At 43.0% G+C, this 20255-nt stretch overlaps 4 protein-coding genes and 1 long non-coding RNA gene across 7 annotated transcripts; 4 read left to right on the top strand and 1 right to left on the bottom strand.

Moving 5' to 3' along the window:
- The first annotated feature begins 30 nt into the window (after positions 1 to 30).
- Positions 31 to 4622, top strand: thap12b (THAP domain containing 12b). Its single transcript, XM_077612238.1, has 6 exons — positions 31 to 401; positions 1021 to 1141; positions 1227 to 1334; positions 1406 to 1442; positions 1948 to 2678; positions 3205 to 4622. Exons 1-6 carry the CDS (start codon positions 313 to 315, stop codon positions 4450 to 4452), a joined length of 2334 nt encoding a protein of 777 aa, XP_077468364.1. The 5' UTR covers positions 31 to 312; the 3' UTR covers positions 4453 to 4622.
- Positions 4623 to 5443: 821 nt separating this feature from the next.
- Positions 5444 to 10774, top strand: map6b (microtubule-associated protein 6b). Of its 2 annotated transcripts, XM_077612275.1 has the most exons (4): positions 5444 to 6257; positions 7623 to 7845; positions 8026 to 8074; positions 9232 to 9374. In XM_077612275.1, the coding sequence occupies exons 1-3, from the start codon at positions 5602 to 5604 to the stop codon at positions 8068 to 8070; spliced, it is 924 nt and encodes a 307-aa protein (XP_077468401.1). In that variant the 5' UTR covers positions 5444 to 5601; the 3' UTR covers positions 8071 to 8074; positions 9232 to 9374. The 2 variants fall into 2 exon arrangements, with proteins under 2 accessions (XP_077468401.1, XP_077468400.1); XM_077612274.1 differs by lacking the exon at positions 8026 to 8074 and having other exon boundaries at positions 5448 to 6257; positions 9232 to 10774.
- Positions 10775 to 11050: 276 nt separating this feature from the next.
- Positions 11051 to 15195, top strand: LOC144083978 (histone H4 transcription factor). The gene is made up of 9 exons (XM_077612212.1): positions 11051 to 11171; positions 11801 to 11974; positions 12056 to 12282; positions 12969 to 13233; positions 13301 to 13375; positions 14009 to 14129; positions 14194 to 14332; positions 14408 to 14532; positions 14669 to 15195. The coding sequence occupies exons 2-9, from the start codon at positions 11827 to 11829 to the stop codon at positions 15006 to 15008; spliced, it is 1440 nt and encodes a 479-aa protein (XP_077468338.1). The 5' UTR covers positions 11051 to 11171; positions 11801 to 11826; the 3' UTR covers positions 15009 to 15195.
- A 1043-nt stretch (positions 15196 to 16238) lies between these two features.
- Positions 16239 to 18025, top strand: LOC144083411 (uncharacterized). 2 transcript variants are annotated; one of them, XR_013303543.1, is made up of 5 exons: positions 16239 to 16708; positions 16900 to 16977; positions 17536 to 17601; positions 17682 to 17809; positions 17933 to 18025. It is a non-coding gene; the product is annotated as an uncharacterized LOC144083411 (long non-coding RNA). The 2 variants fall into 2 exon arrangements; XR_013303544.1 differs by having other exon boundaries at positions 17682 to 17813.
- A 62-nt stretch (positions 18026 to 18087) lies between these two features.
- On the bottom strand, positions 18088 to 19687 carry LOC144083651 (uncharacterized). Its single transcript, XM_077611643.1, has 5 exons — positions 19429 to 19687; positions 18766 to 18860; positions 18569 to 18667; positions 18294 to 18313; positions 18088 to 18136 (listed from the first exon to the last, which is right to left on the bottom strand). Exons 1-5 carry the CDS (start codon positions 19502 to 19504, stop codon positions 18088 to 18090), a joined length of 339 nt encoding a protein of 112 aa, XP_077467769.1. The 5' UTR covers positions 19505 to 19687.
- Between the last annotated feature and the right edge of the window lie 568 nt (positions 19688 to 20255).

The following is a 20255-nucleotide window of genomic DNA, read 5'->3' as shown; positions in this document are numbered from 1 at the left end:
AGCTCCGTGGTCCTAGCCAATTATTGTGGCTCTTTGTTTGTCTCTGTCCAATCAGAAACTACCTTGCAAATGCGTTGGGTAAAAGGATTGAATCGTTTTTCGGCGCTCCCCGAAAATTAATAACCGTCAATCGCCATAATTTGGGACTGTTTTGTTATATTTCATACGCTCTGCCCTGAGGTGCAATCACCTTGGTTTGGCAGCTGATTTTTTTGTTTTTCTAAAAAGTGACTTTGGAAAAAGCTAATAAAGTTCGTTAGACATAGAACTGGAGTAGTAGCCGATTGAGCTACCTAGCTTGTAGCTTGAAATATGCCGAATTTCTGCGCGGCGCCAAACTGCACACGGAAGAGTACACAGTCTGATTTGGCTTTTTTTCGTTTTCCGAGGGACCCCGAGAGGTAAGATCTAACAAATTATAGTGTCATGTTTGGTTACCACTAAATGCAATGGAATGGCATCGCTTCGGGCTAGAGTGGACGGAACAGTTGATAGATCGCGCTGTTCAATTTTTCTCATCTTAAGTCACTTTCGGCTGCAAAACATGTGTCAAATTGGTCAATTAATCTAATAGAAATGATTATCGATGGTGGCTCTTGTTAAATTTGACAGTGATCTAAAGTCGGCTATTTTTTAAAGCGGGAACTACACAAGCAGCACTGAAAAGGTCCAGAGTATTTTGTATTTATTTCATAAAATATTTATCAACATCCCATTAAAACGCTAAATGTGCATGCTGCTCTTTGCAGTAAAACGGGGTACATTGTAATTGGTTATTTGATGTGGAGTTACCATGACAACAAAAATGCTTATTCCAGCTGTAGAGTTTATAAGCTATTGCACTTTTACAACTTAAAACGTTGAAGGTTAAGATTTAACTATAAATAACTTGGAAACAAACCCCTCTCATCCTCTCATTTCAAAATACTCAATTGCATTCATAAGCATGATTTAGCTTGATATCATGTGACCATGTATTCTTGCCATCCTGATCGTCCGAAACCACTTGTGCATTTACAGATGTCGTATCTGGGTGGAGAATTGCCGCAGGGCCGACCTGGAGGCCAAAACTGCCGATCAGTTAAACAAACACTACCGATTGTGCGCCAAACACTTTGATCCGGCTTTGGTGTACAAGACAGTGAGTATTTTGTGTCCTTTTTTCTAGGCTTCATAATGTACTTAAAAAAAGAGTAAAAAATTGCCCCTTTTGGTGTCTGTGCCAGAGCCCGTACAGGACGGTGCTGAAGGACACGGCCATTCCCACCATCTTCGATCTGACCAGCCACCTGACGAATCCTCGTGTCAAACACCGAAAGCAGATCAAAGAACTCGTGAGAGCAAAAACAAAAGTCATCTTTAAGAATATTTTTTAGCTTATACTGGAATCTGTTTTTTTTCTCAGACAGAGGAGGACCTAAAGCGAATAAGAGAAAGGAGATGTAAGTAGACTGCGACTTGGATAGACTGCACTTCCTTCATGAAATAATATTAACCCTTCCTTAAATGATAGATGTCCAATCCATTTGACTAGTAAAGTCTAAATAATTGGTTTGGTCACTGTATTTTTCAGACTATAAGTTAAGGGAGTATGCACCAAAATGTAAACAAATTGCAAAAAAATTACAATCATTATTCATATTCATATTTATTAAATGTATGCTTGACTATCTTAATCAGATAACGATAGCTTTGACAACATAACTGAACTCTAAACTCTTGATTCCATTCCAAATCAGTGCAAAATCCAATAAAGTCTTCATTTTGGCACTCATGACTGGCTGGCCACTGATTGACGGTAGTTAGCTGGGATAGACTCCAGCACCCCCCGCGACCCTTGCATAAGCGGTAGAGAAAATGAATAAATGAAACGGCATAATTGACCCAACCCAGCAAACATTGCTCATTCCCTGGAGTACAAACCAAGTGTGTCTCCTTCCTTCTCAGTGGCGGCCTCGGCTGAGAAACTCCAAAAAGAGGCGGCGGCGAATGATGGTGGCCCAGTTGAGCCCCAGATGTCGGCGGAGGAGAAGCAGCTCCGCGATTACCTGCGCTCTCTGTTCGAGCTGCTTCTGACGTTGGCCAAGCAATGCATCCCACTGGAGAGCTTCAAATCCCTGGACGGCGACGGCGCGTCCAATAATTTCCACGCCATGCTGCAGTACCGCATGCACGCCGGAGACGACCCCCTGAGAAGGCGCTTCGAGACCACGCCGGTGAACGCCGACTTCCTGTCCTCGGCCCAGCTGAACCAGCTCCTGGACGTGTGCGAGAACACGGTGCGGGAGGAGACGTTGATGGAGGCCCGGGAGGGCCGCTTCTTCTCGCTGGTCACCGACGACCTGGTGGACTTTGGCGGCGACAAGCACCTGCCCCTCTACCTGCGCTTCGTCAACCAGCACAACTTGGTCCGCGAGGAATTTCTGGACTTTGTGTCCTTCGACGGTGACGAGCTGGCTCTGGTGGAGCGTCTGGAGGCGCAGCTGACCGAGCGCTGGGGGCTCAGCATGGAGGACTGCCGCGGGCAGGCGCACAAAGTCACCGGGGCGTCGGCCACCAAGATGAAGGCGGTGGCCGTGCTCCTGACGGAGAAGTACCCGCTGGCCTTGCACTTTCCCTGCTCGCGAATGGCGCTCAACATCCACTTGGCCAACAGTTTGCCATTTCCCAACGTGCAGGTGGGCATGTGCCTATAATTAGTCCAGATCCGTTTTTGATGGCCAGATCCGAAACTCGTTTTTGATGTCCAGATCCGATACTTGTTTTTGCCACCCAATTTTTAGACTATTGGATTTGGTCACAGTACTCGCGTGTGTTAAATTGCCATTGATGTGAATGGTTGTCCTTTGTCTCCTTGGGCCCTCCGATTGGCTGGCCACCGATTCAGGGTGCCCCCTGCCTGGTGTCCATAGTTAGCCGGGATAGGCTCCAGCACCCCTCACGACCCTTGTGAGGATAAGCGGCTCACAATATGAATGAATAAAAATACGGGCATTGGCCGAACGGGGAAACATATTTTGAAGAAAATCGGATCAGAAGTCAAAATAATCAGCTTTGAGACATCTCTACCCTTGTAGATTGTGTTCAATATATAGTCTAAAGATATCTTTTTAAATAAGAGCTTTCATTTTTTGATACCGTGATATTTTGACTTGAGGTTTTCGTACCATGAGTAAACTGATATGTGGCCGTGCCCACGCGCAGGTGCTGGTGGAGACGCTCAGGAGGCTCGCCACTTTCTTCACGAGCACGCCGGCGCAGGAGCAGCTACGCGCTTGCATCAGCGCTCACTACCAAAAGAACGAGGAAAAGGCGGCAGCGCTACATCAGGCCTGCGCCGACAATTGGACGGAGCAGCACAACGTCTTCGACGTGCTTTTGGACGTGCTCCCGCCGCTGGTTTCCTGCCTGGACGCCATCCACGACAACGCGGACGGCGCCTTCGACGGCGCGGAAGTGGCCGCCGCTTACTCGCTCAGCGAGATCCTGGCCGACTTCGAGATGGTGATGACCGCCGTGGTCCTGAAAAGCGTGCTCACCTTCACCCGGGCGTTCGGCCGGAACCTCCAAGGCGAGACGGCGGACGCCTTCTGCGCCGCCAACAGTCTGACCGCCGTGGTGCACTCGCTCAACGAGGTCAACGACAACATCGACGTGTACCACGAGTTCTGGTACGAGGAGGCCACCGGCCTGGCCGCCTCCATGGAGATCCCGGCGCGCGTCCCCCGCCTCTACGTGCAGAGGCAGCGCGCCGCCGACATGAACGAGATCCAAGCGGAGGCCTACTACCGCGAGTACGTCACGCTGCCGATCATCCACAGCGTCATGCAGGAGGTGGAGGAAATGTTCTCCGACGTCAACCTCAAAGTCCTCAAGTGCCTGTCGCTGGTGCCCGCCATCATGGGCCAGATGAAGTTCAACACCAGCGAGGAGAACTCGGCCGATGTCTACCGCGCCGACCTGCCCAGCCCCGACACGCTGCCGGCCGAGCTCCACTGCTGGCGGATCAAGTGGAAGCACCGCGGCAAGGAGGTGCGCCTCCCCACCACCATCCACGAGACGCTGCAGCTGCCAGACATCAAGTTCTTCCCCAACGTCAACGCCTTCCTCAAGGTGCTCTCCACGCTACCCGCGCTCAAGATGGAGGAGCAGCAAGGCGTCGGGGCCGGCCGCCGGCTGAGGGCCTACCTGGACGCTGTGCCCGCCGCGCTGTGGAACCGCAGCCTGGCCGTGCTCAACGTCAACGGCCACGTCAAGCCGGACTTGGACGTCATGGTGGACAAATATTGCAGACTTTACCCCGAGGACGAACCCGAGATGGAAGTGGAGCTCGAAGAGGAAGATGGCAAATTGAACGAGGACGACAAATTGAAGGAGGACGACAAATTGAATGAGGACGGCAAGTTGAACGAAGATGGCAAATTGAACGAGGCGGTTTCGGATCAGAACTGATGCGTTTGTGTCATTTTTTTTTTTATTGCGTTGCTTTTTTTTTTTTTGAATCGGCTGAAGTAAGTGTTCTTTTCTATTTTTGGCCTGGCTTTCCCGAACAAATCAGTTCATTCCACATTCCCATCGGTTTGTCATCAAAATGTGAATAAATAAATACCTAAATTAAACAAGGATCTATCCCGCTTCCTGCCCACAGTTGCCTGGTGGGATAGGCTCCAGCACCCCTATGTCAGTACGAAAAAATAATGAAAACTGAAGAATACAGTACGTACTTATTGATTCGTAACAGGCTCCTCGTGTAAATGACATTTTATTACAGACCACGAGGAGGCGCTACATTGCCAATAACACTTTTCTAACAATTTATTAGATCCATAAAACTAATACTGGACTGCAGTTATTGTTGGCTTTTACTGCAACTGCCACACTGCATTAGTTTCATGTTAGTTGTGATGTTTAATCTTTTATTTTCCCCTGATAATTTATTTGTTCTCTGTTGATAGAACATTAGATTTTTTTTATAAAGGTATCCCCGATTAAATTCCAGAATTTTTCATAATAATTGTTCAGTTGCAGTACCCTGACAAAACCACACGGACACTGTGCTAGCATGCCATTTCTACATATATAAAGTTGCAGAGGACTCAAACCCAGAACCTCAGAAGACACACAAAAAAATGTAAAACCATTCTGCAGCTGACATAAGCTGCATTTTCGCGTTTCAGCATGATTTTCCTTTTGGTTTAGTCTGGCTGCCATCATTGATTCATAGGTATAATTTGCAAAAACAACAGTAAATTACTTTCGCCATCAGCTCCTAACGGGTGCTGATCACTGCCTTTATTATTGAAGTGTGTCTTATATCAAATGTGCCTTTTGACATTGTTTAGTCATGACTGCAAGTCTAGACCTCTTTTTGTGTAAGTAGTACTCCAAATTCCAATCGTACAAGAGCCCTTAACATTTACACGGGCGTTGGTGTCGTTAACTCCCCCTGTAGGTTTAAACTTGCAGTTGCGTTCAGGTGCAAAACGTGGGTGGAGTCGTCTTGCCTCGTGCATCCTCAGCACGTCCAAATCGTCGAACCCTCCTGCAGAAGCAAAGCAGGAAGAAAGCTCGCTAATTTCCTGCAACCGAGCCCGAAGCACCATGGCTTGGCCGTGCATCACACGTGCTTGCTGCATCAACCGCTTCTGGAGCGAGTTCGACAAGGGGGACATTGCCGTGCCTCTGGTTTTCACCAAATACTCGGACGTCCAGCAGAAGCAACCGAAACGGGCCGCTGCCGCCGAGGGCCGGCCGGAGTGCCAAGCGGAGGCCGTGAAGGCACCGCCCGTCGCCGCCTCGGACGCCTCCTCCTCCGTCATGCGGCAAGACTTTCAAGCTTGGAAGGTGCGCCCGGAGCCAAGTTGCAAACCCAGGAACGAGTACCAACCCGCGGCCGGCCCTTTTATCCCGGAGACCCAGTACCAAAAGGACTACAAAGCGTGGCCCATCCCGAAGAAGCACGACCACCCCTGGATCCCCAAAGCCGGCCTAGCTCCCCCCACCGGTAGCAGCAGTAGCAGCAGCACCGCGGTAGCCGGAAAGATGGAGCGAGTGTCCGCCGAGATTGAAAGCGGCGTGGAGAAAAGCGAACTGGAGGACAAGGTCCAGGAGAAGGAGGTGAAGGAACCGGCCAAGAGGGACAAGTCCGCCGACAGGAAAGCCGATGAGGCGCCGGCTAGCGGAAAAGGCAGGGCGGCCGCCGACGCTCTCAACAGACACATCAAGCAGACCTTAACCTCTTCAAACAGTAGCTACAGGTAACACAAAAACATATTTTATCTTTTGTTTTTGTTCCTTAGTCTACAACGGTGATGCTTAAAATCTCTCAAACAGGGTATTTATCAATAAATGTCTATATATTTAAAATGAAAGGATGTTCCCTGAACGCATCATGGCTCCATCCACTCAAATGTCATTAGTACGTGCATCTTAAACAAATTCATCCTTATAGTTGATTTATACTTTATATGTTTTGGCAGTGGATTTCAAACTTTTTATTTGCGCCAAGTATTAACCAATTAAAGTGACTATTCTTGCTCACATAGACTAGACATCATATTTTGCATCATGTTGCCAGGTATCATTTATAATAAATGATACCTGGCAACATGATGCAAAATATGATGTCTAGTCTATGTGGACACTAGGTCTTGATGTTTTTTTTTTTAAAATAGCATTGATTACTAATAAATACATATATAATAAATGATTTATTATACATATATTTATTAGGAATCAATGCTTCATCCCTTTATATATATGTAAGTTGCCTAACCAATTTCCAAAACAGTAATATTCCATTCCATCTTACTAGGATATTGAAGTCTTACATCACATTTTCCTGTTCCAAGACCCCCATGACCCGTGAGTGATATTTCCCAAAAAGATAAGGCTAGTAATATATTGATTGGCCCCTCCTCCATTCCTGACCTCAAAAATCAATGCAGTGTGTTGCACAAATCAAACTAGCTACAAAAAAGAAAGGCTGTGCCTGTACAGTAATCTTGCGTGCTATTCTATTCAATCACATTGAAGGGTTGGCCCTCTGCTCTTGGATCCTAATGAATCTGATGTAGGCCAAGAATGAATAATTCAATATATGCTGCCTGGAGGTTGCTTGCATGCCGCTCAGTGTGTCATCTCTTTCAATTGTAGAAGTGTATGCGGTGATGAGCATTACGACTTAATAGGCCGAAAGACTAATAGGCGGTCCTGACTAATTCCTGGCCCTGGGCGGCCAACCCCAACGTACAATCGTACAAGAATACTATATTTTATTTATGTTCATCAAAAACATGCGTAAGTACCAACGCGGTTCTTCTTTCATACAGTATCATTTTAGTTAAAAAAAAGAACTAATTTCACCCCAATAGAAGAGTAAAAATAGACATATACAACATATAAACACCAATTTAAATTGCTTGACCTGCAAAAATGCAATTGAATAAGTTAAAATCATAAAATATTTGAAATAATCCCGATAAAATCAATTCAGTCAAATACAACCATGGGGTATTTTGGACCACTTTTAAGATGTTCATTACTTACCTCTGTTACTACAAATGAAATGAGCAGATGAAACCAAAAAGCAAATAAATTTGGCATCGCCATATCTCGTGTAGAGCTGAATTCCAAGCCTACAAGGACGTGAAACCAGTCAAGCCCATTAAGGCGCCGTCCCAGTACAAGCCTCCGGCGGAGAATGAGAGAGGTCTGGATCTGGAAACCAGTTACAGCGCCACCTTCAGGGGTGAGCAGGTCAAGGCCCAGCCGGCAGACAACAAGCTGCTGGAGCGCAGGCGGATACGCAGCCTGTACAACGAGCCTGGCAAGGAGCCCCCCAAGGTGAGCGCCTCGACACAAAAACATTTTACACACCATAATGTAGTCATACGGTCAGATCATAAGGGACTCTGTGATTCAGTACAAGAGCTAAATGCCCCAAAAATATGTATCATTGATCCCATATTGTGTTGCCTGCACATTTGTGTGTTCATGTAGCCCCTCCCTCTCTTATTCTCATAGGACGAGTCAGTGGCAAAGAGCAGCTCGGTTGTAAATCTGCTGTAGTCAGGTGTGTTTCCATTAGAAAAGCATGGAGGGCCAGCTCAGACGATGCGCACACACATAATCCCATACATCACTTCCACATTAATATTAGTATGAAATAGCTTCTTTTCACTGTTTGCCTACATCACCTCATTTTTTTTCAAAATAATCTGTCAATCATTCACTAAAGTTTTTCAGGTTAATTTTGTATAAATGTGTAGTGGTAGAAAAACAACTGCAATGGATCCAATGGGCTTTTCTGGGAAGAGGTTGGACCAAATACTCCATTACAGATTGACAATTAGTTTTCCACATCATATCTATGGAATATGGACATAGATTGTTTTTCTTTAGGATTTACAGCGGCTCGTACTACACAAATTAACCACTTGCTGACATTTGAGGCATGGTAATGTCACTGCACAGTCATATTTATTTCTTTATGGTTCATAATATTAAAAGGATGTAAATACAATTTACCTTTTTCACTGTCGTTGACGATTATAGATTTCCAATAACGTCATTCTTCTCCTATAAATTTAAATCAGTAGCACTAGTTTACATCCAGTTCATTTGAATTATAGGACTAGCTCTGGGCGATTAATTGATTTATCTTCTTTTTTCGCAGATTTGTTTTCTGTTGTTGTTTTCCCCCTAATGAAAATATTGCAACCAATTTTGCAATCCATTTATATTATTTTTTTTGTACCTTGTTCTGAGCTACCTCTTGTCTTTTACTCTTACTTTTAAGAAATATTGAAAAGTCACTTTACTGCCTCTTCAAGTCTTTATATTACAGTATTAGTAAAAAGGTTGCACTTTATACGAGGCAAACTGTAATTTGTAAGAGGAAAACAAAAGTTTTAGGTTAAAAATGAACGTCTAATAAGCCAGTGGCGACAAAAATCTACACACCCTGTTGGAGTTTTATGGCATTTGAACATGGCTTTTTAGACCTTTTTCAGTATATGTGCAGTAGTAACAATTAAAGGCTGGTCACGGCACTTCCTTCCACCCCAGAAAAAGCACAAATACCTTTTTTGTGCTGTTTACTTCGTCCATTCCACTAACCCCCATGAACACTTACCTGTAGGACACCTTAAGGATACGCATGCCACTGCTCTCGCGTCACCGCGACCGAGACGGCATTTTATTCACCGCCTTCCCGTATTTTCCTCCCAGGCGGACAAGCCGGCGTCTCGCGTCAGGCCAAAGAAAGCCACGACGACAAAGACGGTGAAGAAAGTCAAGGAGATCAAGGAAAAAAAGCTGCTGGCCGCTTCCGCCAAAAAGAAAGAAGAAGCCGAAGCCGAGGCGGGTGTCACCAAAAAGAACAAAGAGCTCAGTAACAGACTGGCCGAAGCCAAACAGTAATGTTGCCGCACGTCCAGTCACTCGCTACACTTTTATCATTTGCGTCTCATGTATAAATCGACGACAGTTTGTGCGTGTGAATGTGAAAAAAAAAAATGAAGTACGCGTGTCCACAATGCTGCTTTGTTTGATGATTACGTTTATTCAAGCACCTAATTTGCACAATAGAGCCATGGATACCATTACGTGTCCTGTACATCTACAAAAGGGCATTTTGACACTCTGAGTCTACATCCGATGATTGTAAACAAAGAAAAAAAGGGTGTGTTTTTTTTCTCGATGCAGTGCCTCGGCTTTTCCCTTTTTTTTCCCCGTTAGAGGTTTCATCCGTTTTGTTGCTAAGAGACCAAATCAATTGGAGTTAATTTCCCAGTAGTGCGCATGCAAGCCCCGCCCCCAGTATTCAGTATGCATTTTAGCTTGTAAATTCAGCTTTTTAGGGTCCATGTATGCTGTGGCGTTTCAAATATATGCACGTCTAGTAGTAAATGATAGGCTAGTAGTGGCTGTTTGAGCTAAGAAATTAACACACCAGCAAGGTGGTTCCTGTTGCAAATGTACTGTTACACTAATAAGAATACTGTAGTTTGGAAAAGTCTTGTCTTCTACACACAAAGACAAAGATGTACACTTTAGAGATGGTAGTCTTAAGGTCACGCTGAAAAGAAACAGACAACATTTTTTACAAGGAAGCTGTTGTAATGCATGAAATATTGACTTGATGTCTGGAGATCATCAAATTGTGAGAGAAAAAGGCATCAAATAATAAAAGAAAAGTCCCAAATTAGTGTTATTTGACAAGAAGAAATAACACATTTTAGATAAAATTATAATAATTTACTTGAATGTACTACAATTGTCTCATGGTGAATTTACAGGAAGAAAAATATGAGTATCCCCCCAAAAAAATTAAGTGATGCAAAAAATATAATGGAACTTTTTTGCTCATCATCTTACAAAATCATTGACATATGTGTACCTTTTTTTTGTAGTGTCTTTATAAAATTCTCTTTCTAAATACGGTAGCCTTCGCCAGCGCTAACTAACGTGCACTCTCTGCTTTTAAACACACTGTTGCACTTAATCGTGTGTACGTATGCGTGTGTGCCACCTTCACCAACAAAACAACACAGTGCCACGTCGTTCACACATGGGTGCTGAATGCTGCCATGTTTTATAGTTTTTCAATATAGGCTGGCGGAGCCGTCTAGTCATCATCACGCTTAAGAAATGTCGTAAAAACATAAATGTATGCAGATCGTGTTGTGATTTTTTTTCTGCCTTCATGTGTGTGTGCTTGTCAACTCATCCTGAATAAACTTGGATTAAAGAGCAAACAAAGAACGTTCAATCTTGTAATTTAGTGGGTTTTTTTTAATATTCCATGTGCAAAAAGGATTGACTTTGAATGGAATGAGGTTAAATAGGGGTTATTATTTTATTCATTTAAGAGTAGAAAATTCAATATAGGTGTAAAAGATTTATTTTCATGCTTTTGAAAGAGTATGTAATAATAATGAGGGAACATCTCATGAAAATAGTATACTATTCCAATAAAAGTGGTAGTACATACAAAATGATAACAGTGTAATTCCAAATTTAGACATTGAGGGCTCTGTTTTGTTGTGCTACTTTGGAGCCCCAGCGAAGAAGAAACTCGTTTCCGGTTTGGCGGCACGGGGACCCGGAAGTAAACTATGGCAGACGAGGAATGAGGACTCTCTACATGTTTGGTCTCACAACTATCTGTAAGAAACATTTACCATAGTTTCATAACATTCATGAAACAAATATGAATGTAGAATTTTTTTTACTGTATTTTAGATCTGCAATGAATGCCGTTTTTCATTGATGTAAGAAGTCCTTAAAATGTCTTGCACTCGTTATTGCACGTGCGGTCAGAAATAAGAAGTAATTGTTTGATTGCCCAAATTACTTTTTGGGCTGTATTTTAATTATTATATTACCGATTTACACGATTTTATTTACGACACATTTTCTGTACTAATCATCGCCCGCTGCTCTCAACGCCCTAATTCTATAATTGACCCTATTTACATGGGATGACTTTTTTGTGGATGTCAATCGTTCTTGATTTGTCTAATCAGAACATATACTGGTATTTATTATTTATGCATGAGAGATATTCTGATCGTGACTTTGTGACTTCTGATCCAATCCGATTTTTCTGGAGATGTTTTGACGATATCAATTCTTATATTTTTAGACCAGTACAAGGATGCAGTTTATAATTTAACCAGTAAAGATGATCCGCTTTGCTTCTATTAAACAAAATAATAAAAAAAAAAGTTTGTTATTCGATATTACACCATGTCTGTTACCGTCATGAATTCTAATGAGATGTACCCCCACTCAGCGGCCAGCGTGTGAGCCCCCTCGGCGATGACAGCCAAGACGCCGGATCACTTGGAGGTGGTCTGCGAGTGGGCGTCATGCGGTCACCGGGGCGGCAGCATGGAAGAGCTGAGCGACCACGCATCCCAGCACCTGCGAGACTACTTGGGAGACAAAGACGCCCTGGAGGAGTTGGGTGAGGCCGAGGCCGCCTACCCCCGTGGGCGCAACCGGCGTCGTGTATTCCGCTGACTGTCATTCTCTTTTCATCCGCCAGATGAGTACGCCTGTCTGTGGGAAGGCTGCGAGTTCGTCTCAATGGGGAGCTCGGTCCGCTTGGAGTCTCACGTGTATTTCCACAACTACCACGCCAAGCTCAAGTTCCTGGGTCGCCAGCTGCTCCGGTCCCGGCCCGACCTGCCTGCCTGCAACCAGGCCGCGCACACCAACAATTTGCTTCCCGAGGGTTCCGACCGCCACCTCTGCCACTGGGACAACTGCGACGTAAAGCTTTTACTACTCTTTAGCGGCCACCAAATTAAACAAGTTGGTCTCTAGTGGACGTCCGATCCAGTTGAAGTGGGAGGGTGGCAGCGTTGGTTGGGACGTCCGCTGCCAGGACTCAACTTCAAACGCATCGCAATTGAAAATTGGCGCGGGTGGCCCAATTTCGCATTCATGAAACTGGTTATGTTATGGCAAAAGGAATTTTGATTTGATGAGAATAAGGTAACATTACTAACTATAATAACAATGGTGATTAATTCAAATTCTGTATGATAGTGAATTCAAAAGCAGTGATAAATTTAGTAACATGATTTAAATCATCTCTACTATCTCATTGGCTACCATTGATGCCGATAGACGTCTAATCCATTTGGACTAGCACATCATAAAAACTAATTTAACCTGAAAAAAATCCTCTATTTCCAAAAATATTGTTTTGTCCTAGATGAGAAGACATTTAAAAACAAAAAGAAACTTTTTGTTGACGATACAGAAATAATATTACTGTACAGAGAAAAAATGCATCGTTTTATAAGTAGCTAGTAACTTCACAAAACAAAAAAATGCTGTCCTCTGACTACAAAAAAAACAGAAAAATCAAATATTAGGACCTATTTTTTTCCTCTTCAGAATTCCGTCCTACAACTACAGTGGGCTAATGGTGCGCTCGCTTTTCTACACAGAGCACGTTCACCAACCCCGAGTGGTTCTACCGCCACGTGGCCAATCACGTGGAAAGCGCCGAGCAGCGTCCGCTGTCGCCGCAACGGCGAGCGCTCTTCTGCCGCTGGTCGGGCTGCGACGTCTTCGTCAAGATCCGCTACCGGCTGAGGGAGCACGTGCGCGCTCACACGCAAGAGCGACTGGTGGCCTGTCCCACCTGCGGCAGCCTCTTCTCCTGCAACACCAAACTCTTTGACCACCTCCAACGGCAGGCCCAGCCACTGGGTGAGCGGACAGGACGGCGCCGCTTGACTTTTTCGCTCCTTCTAACCCTTTTTTCTTTTTCTCACAGAGTCACTGGTATGCGAACACTGCGGCAAAGCCTTTTCCAGTGAGAGGCTATTGCGGGCTCACGTTCGACAACATGGTAACACTTTCAATTCCAACATACTCACTGAAAGATCAATTAATATTCAAATGTTCCATGTTTTTTTAGAAGCAAAGTCACCCTTTTGTATTGTTTGCAAAAAAAATGCTTGGTTTTATCAATGCATTTTGGAGCAATGTGTATGTAATTAACTGAGCAAAATATAGAGAGTAAAGGAAATTCCACCATGATGAGATCATGAGCAAGTAGGTAAAAATGACAAACATATTTTACATTTTAACCCTTATTTCCTTCAGCTTCATTGTTTTGATGAAAACTGTTGGACGAAAGCCTAATGCAGAAAAACTGAAGTCAAACACCAAAACCTATTTCATATATAGAAAAAAAAAGCTACACATGTAGAAGTTTTTTTGTGTTAATTATTTATTTGAAATATGAATTGATGTTTCAAATGACTATTACTAATTATTATTGTTTTAGCCGCTCAAATAGGCCAAGAAGAGCAATACCAAATGTCCATTTTCCTGCCACAGCGCACCTTACCGAGCTCTTGCAATTCCCGATTTTGGAAATGTCATTTACGTTAAAAAAAAAGACCTTTGGAGACACATTTTGAAAAAAATATTTTTTTTTAGCACCAAGCATAATGTTAATTAAATGTGGTGTTTTCAGTGAATCAAGTCAAGTGCCCCTTCTGCGACATGACGTGCCCCACGCTGGCTGCCCTGAAGATCCACATCCGTTTCCGACACTGCGACGAGCGCCCTTTCCCGTGTGACTTCTGCGATAAAAGGTACCCTCGCTCATTCCCGTCAAGCCGCGCTCGGCCCGGACGCTCCGCTTTTTCCCCCCATCAGCTTCAAGAACCAGCGCGACCTCCAAAAGCACACGCAGGTTCACAACGAAGGCTCGCTCTTCCGCTGCTCCGTGGAAGGCTGCCCGTATTCCTGCCAGACATTCCAGACCATGAACCAGCACTTTAAGAGGGCCCACGAGGTTGCGCGCTACCCCGACCGCTCGTTTGTCTAAGTCCAGATCACAAAATGAAAACTTGTCCCGTTTTGCGTGCAGGTTGGAGGCGCGTCCAAGTATAAATGTCACCTTTGCGACAAGGTGTTCTCCTGGTGTTACACGCTCACGCTGCACCTACGGAAGAAGCACGAACTCAAGTGGCCATCGGGACATTCGCGATTCAGGTGAACAAAGGCCCCGTCAAGCACATTTTGATCGTAAGGAGAGATGCGTTTTTACATGTAAATGCCTTCATTTGTTCCAATACTACCAACTAAAAACCCTTACACACGCAAATGGACTGGGTGTTTTATTTTGCAGATACAGAAAGGACGGCGAGGGCTTTCTAACCCTCAACATGGTGCGTGTGGAAACGGAGGAGGTGACCCAAGAAATCATGAAGAACATGAAGAAGAAAGCCGCGGCGGCAGACGAAGGAAGCTCTTCCTCCACTTGTTCCTTCTCCTCCGAGGACACGTCCGCTCGTTCCAGCCCAGGCGGAGGGGACGAGTCCCCGGTTTACGGCGCCGTGAGCGCCATCCCGTTCATGGAGGAGGAGCCGGTGGTCTCCGCCCGGGAGGAGCAAGACTGCGGCGGGACGTCTCGGGCCGTGCGGGCCCTCACCATGGTGGCCAGAGGCTTGGGCATGGATGTGGTATGACGCCATTCACTTTCCTTCTTTTATTATTCTATGACCTGCCATTACAATTGGACTGGTTCCAGATTTTACATTTTTATTTCCTACTACTTTTATAATTGTTCACATACATATGTTATTTTATGAGACAATTGTCTAATGTTCTTGCTGGTAAGTGTGTCTCATGATTAATAAATACCTTTTAAAACAAGTGTATAGTATGGCTATTTTAAATTTTAAAAAAACAGTCCATGTATCATTAGGCTAATGTAAAAAAAAAACTAGGAGACCACGTATAGTAAGGCCTTTGTAAAAAAAAAAAAAAAAACAATGGTCATGCACAGTAAGGCTATTTTTCATTTCAAAAATAAATGTAATTTGCGGAAGATGAATGAATGAACATTTTATACCAATATTTTGAGTGAGTCACTAGTTAAGTCTTAAGTGACATTATGGTCCTCACCCACCTTGTGGCATAGAGGTTCACTCACCCGACTTTGGTGCGGAAGGTGTGGTTTCGAATCCCGTCAGTGGTGGTATGGTTGGGAAATGTAATTTGTGGTAGACGAATGAAGTGGGCCGGACCATTAAAATTATACCATGCTCTGCTATAAATAACCCAAATATCATGTCTTTCCTTTGTTTTGGTGTAAAGAAGCACAAGAACATTAGGAAAATATTGAAATTGAATGAACTATCCTTTTTCAAAACATTTCATGAAACACCTCATATTTCCTTAGACAAATGTGCAATTGATTTTTATCATTCACAAATATGCATTGCAACTGATCCCACTGATTGTACAAAGGCACAAAACTTTAATTGGTACTGAAAAATATAATCATGCACTTTAAGATTAAATGAGACTTTTAAAGAAAGGAATTTTTAAACCACTTACACATACGCATATAAAATCTAAATGTAATCCCTGCGTGCACCTTACAAACTAAGGAGAGTGATTTTAAATGTGTAATGAAGAAAGTGTTCGCCTGTCCTGTAAATCTGTAAACTTCATACATGAAACATACATACACATACAATACATACTGAAAATTTATGGAGTTGCTGCTGTTTTCAGTCTGTCTCAGTGATGCTGCTTGTCTTCTACTCTGATGGAAAGAGTGCGCCCCTTAACGGATAATCCATGAATTGCAGCGAATTAAAAATATTAATTCCATGTCTTTTATGCATTTTTTTTCCACTTTCAAATTATCCTGCGGGCCTGATTGAACCTCCTTGGGGGCCGGTCCGCGGGCCGCATGTTTGACACCCCTGCTTTAGCCAAATGAATCCCAATTGAAAAAGCATATCCAAGTATGTAACCTTAGAAGTCAAAAACAAACACTGAAGTGCATGTCACCGCAATGTTCATAATGTGCAATATTGTATCTTAAAGTATTAAAGCCCAACCAAAAAGTATTTACAGTACGTTATTATGAAAACAATGTATTTGTTTTGAAGTATTAATGCCCAACCTAAAAGTATTTGCAGCCCCAGCCCCCTGACTAATGCACTCTATGATGAAAACGATCTCTTTTTTTGTGTCTATGTGTAATGGGCGTGGCCGAGGCGTGGCTGTGGTCAGAGTTCAAAATACCGCCGCCATTTTTCAAAATGGCGGATGAGCCGGAGGTTGGGCGCGTTGGACTGCTGAGCTGCTCAGAATTGACGATTTCCCGAAGAAAGACCCGACAAACTTCTTCCAGGACAATGCAGCGCGTTCGGTACTTTGTCTTTTGGGGATTCCGTGGCCCCAGTTCTCATTTCAAGAGTGCTTTTTGACGGGAACGTGCTTCATTGGCGTGATGTAGCCCCGACGTGGATGCAAACACAAATGTTTGCTAGCAAGTTGGCTACATTGCATCACCTATTGCTCTTAATGTTTAAAAAGAAACCCTTCCATTGTGTGTTTCAGTCCCTCAACGAGGACAGACTGCTGGGAAACATCAAGAATGTGGCCATAACGGCCAAAAAGGAGCAGTTTGTCGGCAAAGTGAGTCTTTTTTTAATAGCTTCTAATTCCTCTACCCTTGTAATTGGATTGGATAACTTTATTCATCCCGTATTCGGGAAATTTTGTTGTCACAGTTTAGATATCAGCGACCAGTGTTCACGGCTTTCCTAAATTAGCTTGTTTAGCATCATGATACACTCCAATTTTGAATGAAGACACTTAAACTGGGTTGGCGTTGATTTTTAATAGCAAGTTCCTGTGTGGGTAACTCGCACTCACACTAGTGCCATCAAGTGGAGGTGTAAGGAATAAACAGTACACTTCTAGAATACGTATATATACCTTAGCCCTTCCCTTTCCTAAAGGAAGACTTCAGGGCTTGGACCTTTTGATTTTTAATTATGGTTTTGACAAAACCTAAGCGAGACATTCATTCATCCGTAGCGCAGGGGTCATTTTTGACTCGTTTAAACAACCATTTTTCCTCCGTCTAAGAGGTTTGTGAGACGTATTTTATTTTTTTGATTGAATGGGAGTCATTTGTGCATCAAAATGGTTAAATAAGCAATGACATAATCATGCTGTGGTGTTTTGCAGAGGTTTAAAGCCACGGAGATGGTGGAAGCTGTCCAAATCTACAAGACCAAAGAAGTCGTGTATGACGTAAGACCTGTTCTTCAGGTTATTTGATTTATTATTTTCATGTCGTGTACTAAAAATACTCTATTTTGCTTCTCTTCAAGGTCCACCCAAGTTTACCAAATCAACGCTAAAGAAAGGTGACTTTGGAGTGTGGCACAGCCTTTGACACCAACATTTTGAGGACCCCTATCCCCCACTACATCTGAAAAGACAGATGCGTCTTTCTCATGTTGGTAAAACCTAACTTAGTGTTTTTTGGTCAAATCTTTTGACCTAACTGGCCCCCAGTTTATTTATTTTTTTTAATGTTGGACTTAGTCTTGTGCTTTGACCCTCTTTTTTTTCTCCCCAGAATTCCATCAATGAAAACACCACCTCATCTTTAAATGCTGGAAGATATATATGAACTTCCCATTTTGTGGGAAAATAAAACTTTTAAACTATACTAATGTGTTTTTCATCATAGTACTAGCAAAGAAATGCAAGCAACATGACATTTCAGAATTTTTATTCAAAGAAATACATTTGCAGGCTTAGGATAGCTGGTGTTCTCCACCTGTAGACGAAAGCAACATTTAGAATAAACACCAAAAAAAAAAAGACCATTGAGGGTCTTGGGTCTTTTTTCTCCAAGTGTTTTAACAAAGACAAATGACACTCAAATCTCTTTTATTGAAATTTTTGATTGAAAAAAATAAAGAAATCCTCCTCACCTTAGGGATCGGGACATCACCTATAAAATAAGAGGGGGTTAGTAAATTGCAACTTTAGTCAATAAAATAATGTGAGATTGGAATGTTTTGACTTGGATACATTACAATATAACCCGGAAATAAGCTGCTTCCAGTAGCCAGCGCTATCGCATTTCGATCTTAATCCATATGAAAAATAAATGCTTTGTGTGTCTAAAATACAGAAATAGCACTCGTTACTGACACTGCGGCGTAAGAAACGATGCGCCAAATAGGCGTGAAAATACGGTATTAACCTCAGCAGAGTTCAGAGACGATGCATCATCTTCAAGTGGGCAACCTGGGAAGATCACCTGGTCCTCCAGGGTCTGGACATCACCATGGACCTGGTGCATGCAAAAAAAAAAATTGAGCAAAAGTTATCATATACAGAGACTGGAGATTCAACAGATAGGTTTAGGTGGGGTTTTTTTTTGGGGGGGGGGGGGTAATTAGTATTACCTTGATACCTTGGCCCAGTCTCCTCTCCCCTCAAGGGTGTGCATGGTTCTGGACACACGGGAAAAGCTTCATCTTGATTTAACCAAGCTATTTGGGAAGTGCAAACAATTATTACAGGAAAGAGAAATCTTAAAGTAAATGATCAAGATAAAGAATGAAAATAAATTAGTGAGTGCTCGGTGCTAATTTCCCCTTTCCAGACAAAGCGATTCAATATACAGACTGATGTTAAAAACTAGGCGAAAGTCGGCTTAACCATTTTGGTATCAATGATTTTTATTTAAAACAGAATTACAAATTGGAAAAGGGCGTTTAGCAATCGCAGTGAAAACTATCATTACATTCAACACACCTTCACCTGGCAAACTGACCGTTGATATCTCGGCTTTGTTTGATAAAATGAAGTCTTCCCCCACGACTCAATAATGGAGAGAATACGGACAAAATACTTTTGAAGTCAAATGTCGTGAGGCTAATGCTAAGCTAGCTAGTGACATGCTAAGGAGCCCATACTTCAAATGTCGACGGTGTGTTCGACCTGGCAATAAACTAACAGATTTGTTGGCGTTTTGGCTCAATTGATTCCTTAAAAAATCTCCCGGTAGGGTGTTAAAAATGCACATAGGCCAGTAAATTGCTCTAGTCTAGGGCTTACCTCGTTTGGGTGCTAGTCGTTCGACCGACGGCATGGAAATGGCTGCACCAAGGGGCGAGATGCTGCGCAGGTGCATAATTTAAGCACCTGCGTCACCAATGGGCGTAACCACGCCCATAGGAGGTGATTTGTCCTCCCGACTCAATGACCATGTTTGGAAGATGACGTACTATAGTCGCCGTTTTTGTAGTCTTGATGCTGTAAAAGAGTGTGTTCGTTTTTTTTTTTTAAATATAAAAAGCCTTACTTTGCATGGTCATTTTAAAAAAAATTAAAAGCCTTACTATACATGGTCATTTTTTACAAATTAAAAAGCCTTACTATAAACTATGACATATTTTAAGAAAAAAAAGCCTTACTATACTATGTCGTTTTTTTTTTAAAGAAAAAAAGCCTTACTATATACACTATGTCGTTTTTTAGGAAAAAAACCTTACTATACTATGTCGTTTTTTAGGAAAAAGCCATGCTATACTATGTCGTTTTTTAGGGAGGAAAAGCCATACTATACTATGTCGTTTTTTAAGAAAAAAAGCCTTACTATACTATGTCGTTTTTTAAAGAAAAAAAGCCTTACTATATACCAGGGGTGTCAAACTCATTTGGCATCGTGGTTCACATACAGCCTAGGGAGATGTCAAGTGGGCCGGACCATTAAAATTATACCATGCTCTGCTATAAATAACCAAAATATCATGTCTTTCCTTTGTTTTGGTGTAAAGAAGCACAAGAACATTAGGAAAATATTGAAATTGAATGAACTATCCTTTTACAAAACATTTCATGAAACACCTCATATTTCCTTAGACAAATGTGCAATTGACTTT

Source organism: Stigmatopora argus, chromosome 10 (genome assembly GCF_051989625.1).
Source record: "Stigmatopora argus isolate UIUO_Sarg chromosome 10, RoL_Sarg_1.0, whole genome shotgun sequence".
Lineage (NCBI taxonomy): Eukaryota > Metazoa > Chordata > Actinopteri > Syngnathiformes > Syngnathidae > Stigmatopora > Stigmatopora argus.
The sequence above is the reverse complement of the archived record's forward strand: the minus strand, read 5'-3'. Positions and strand labels throughout refer to the sequence as shown.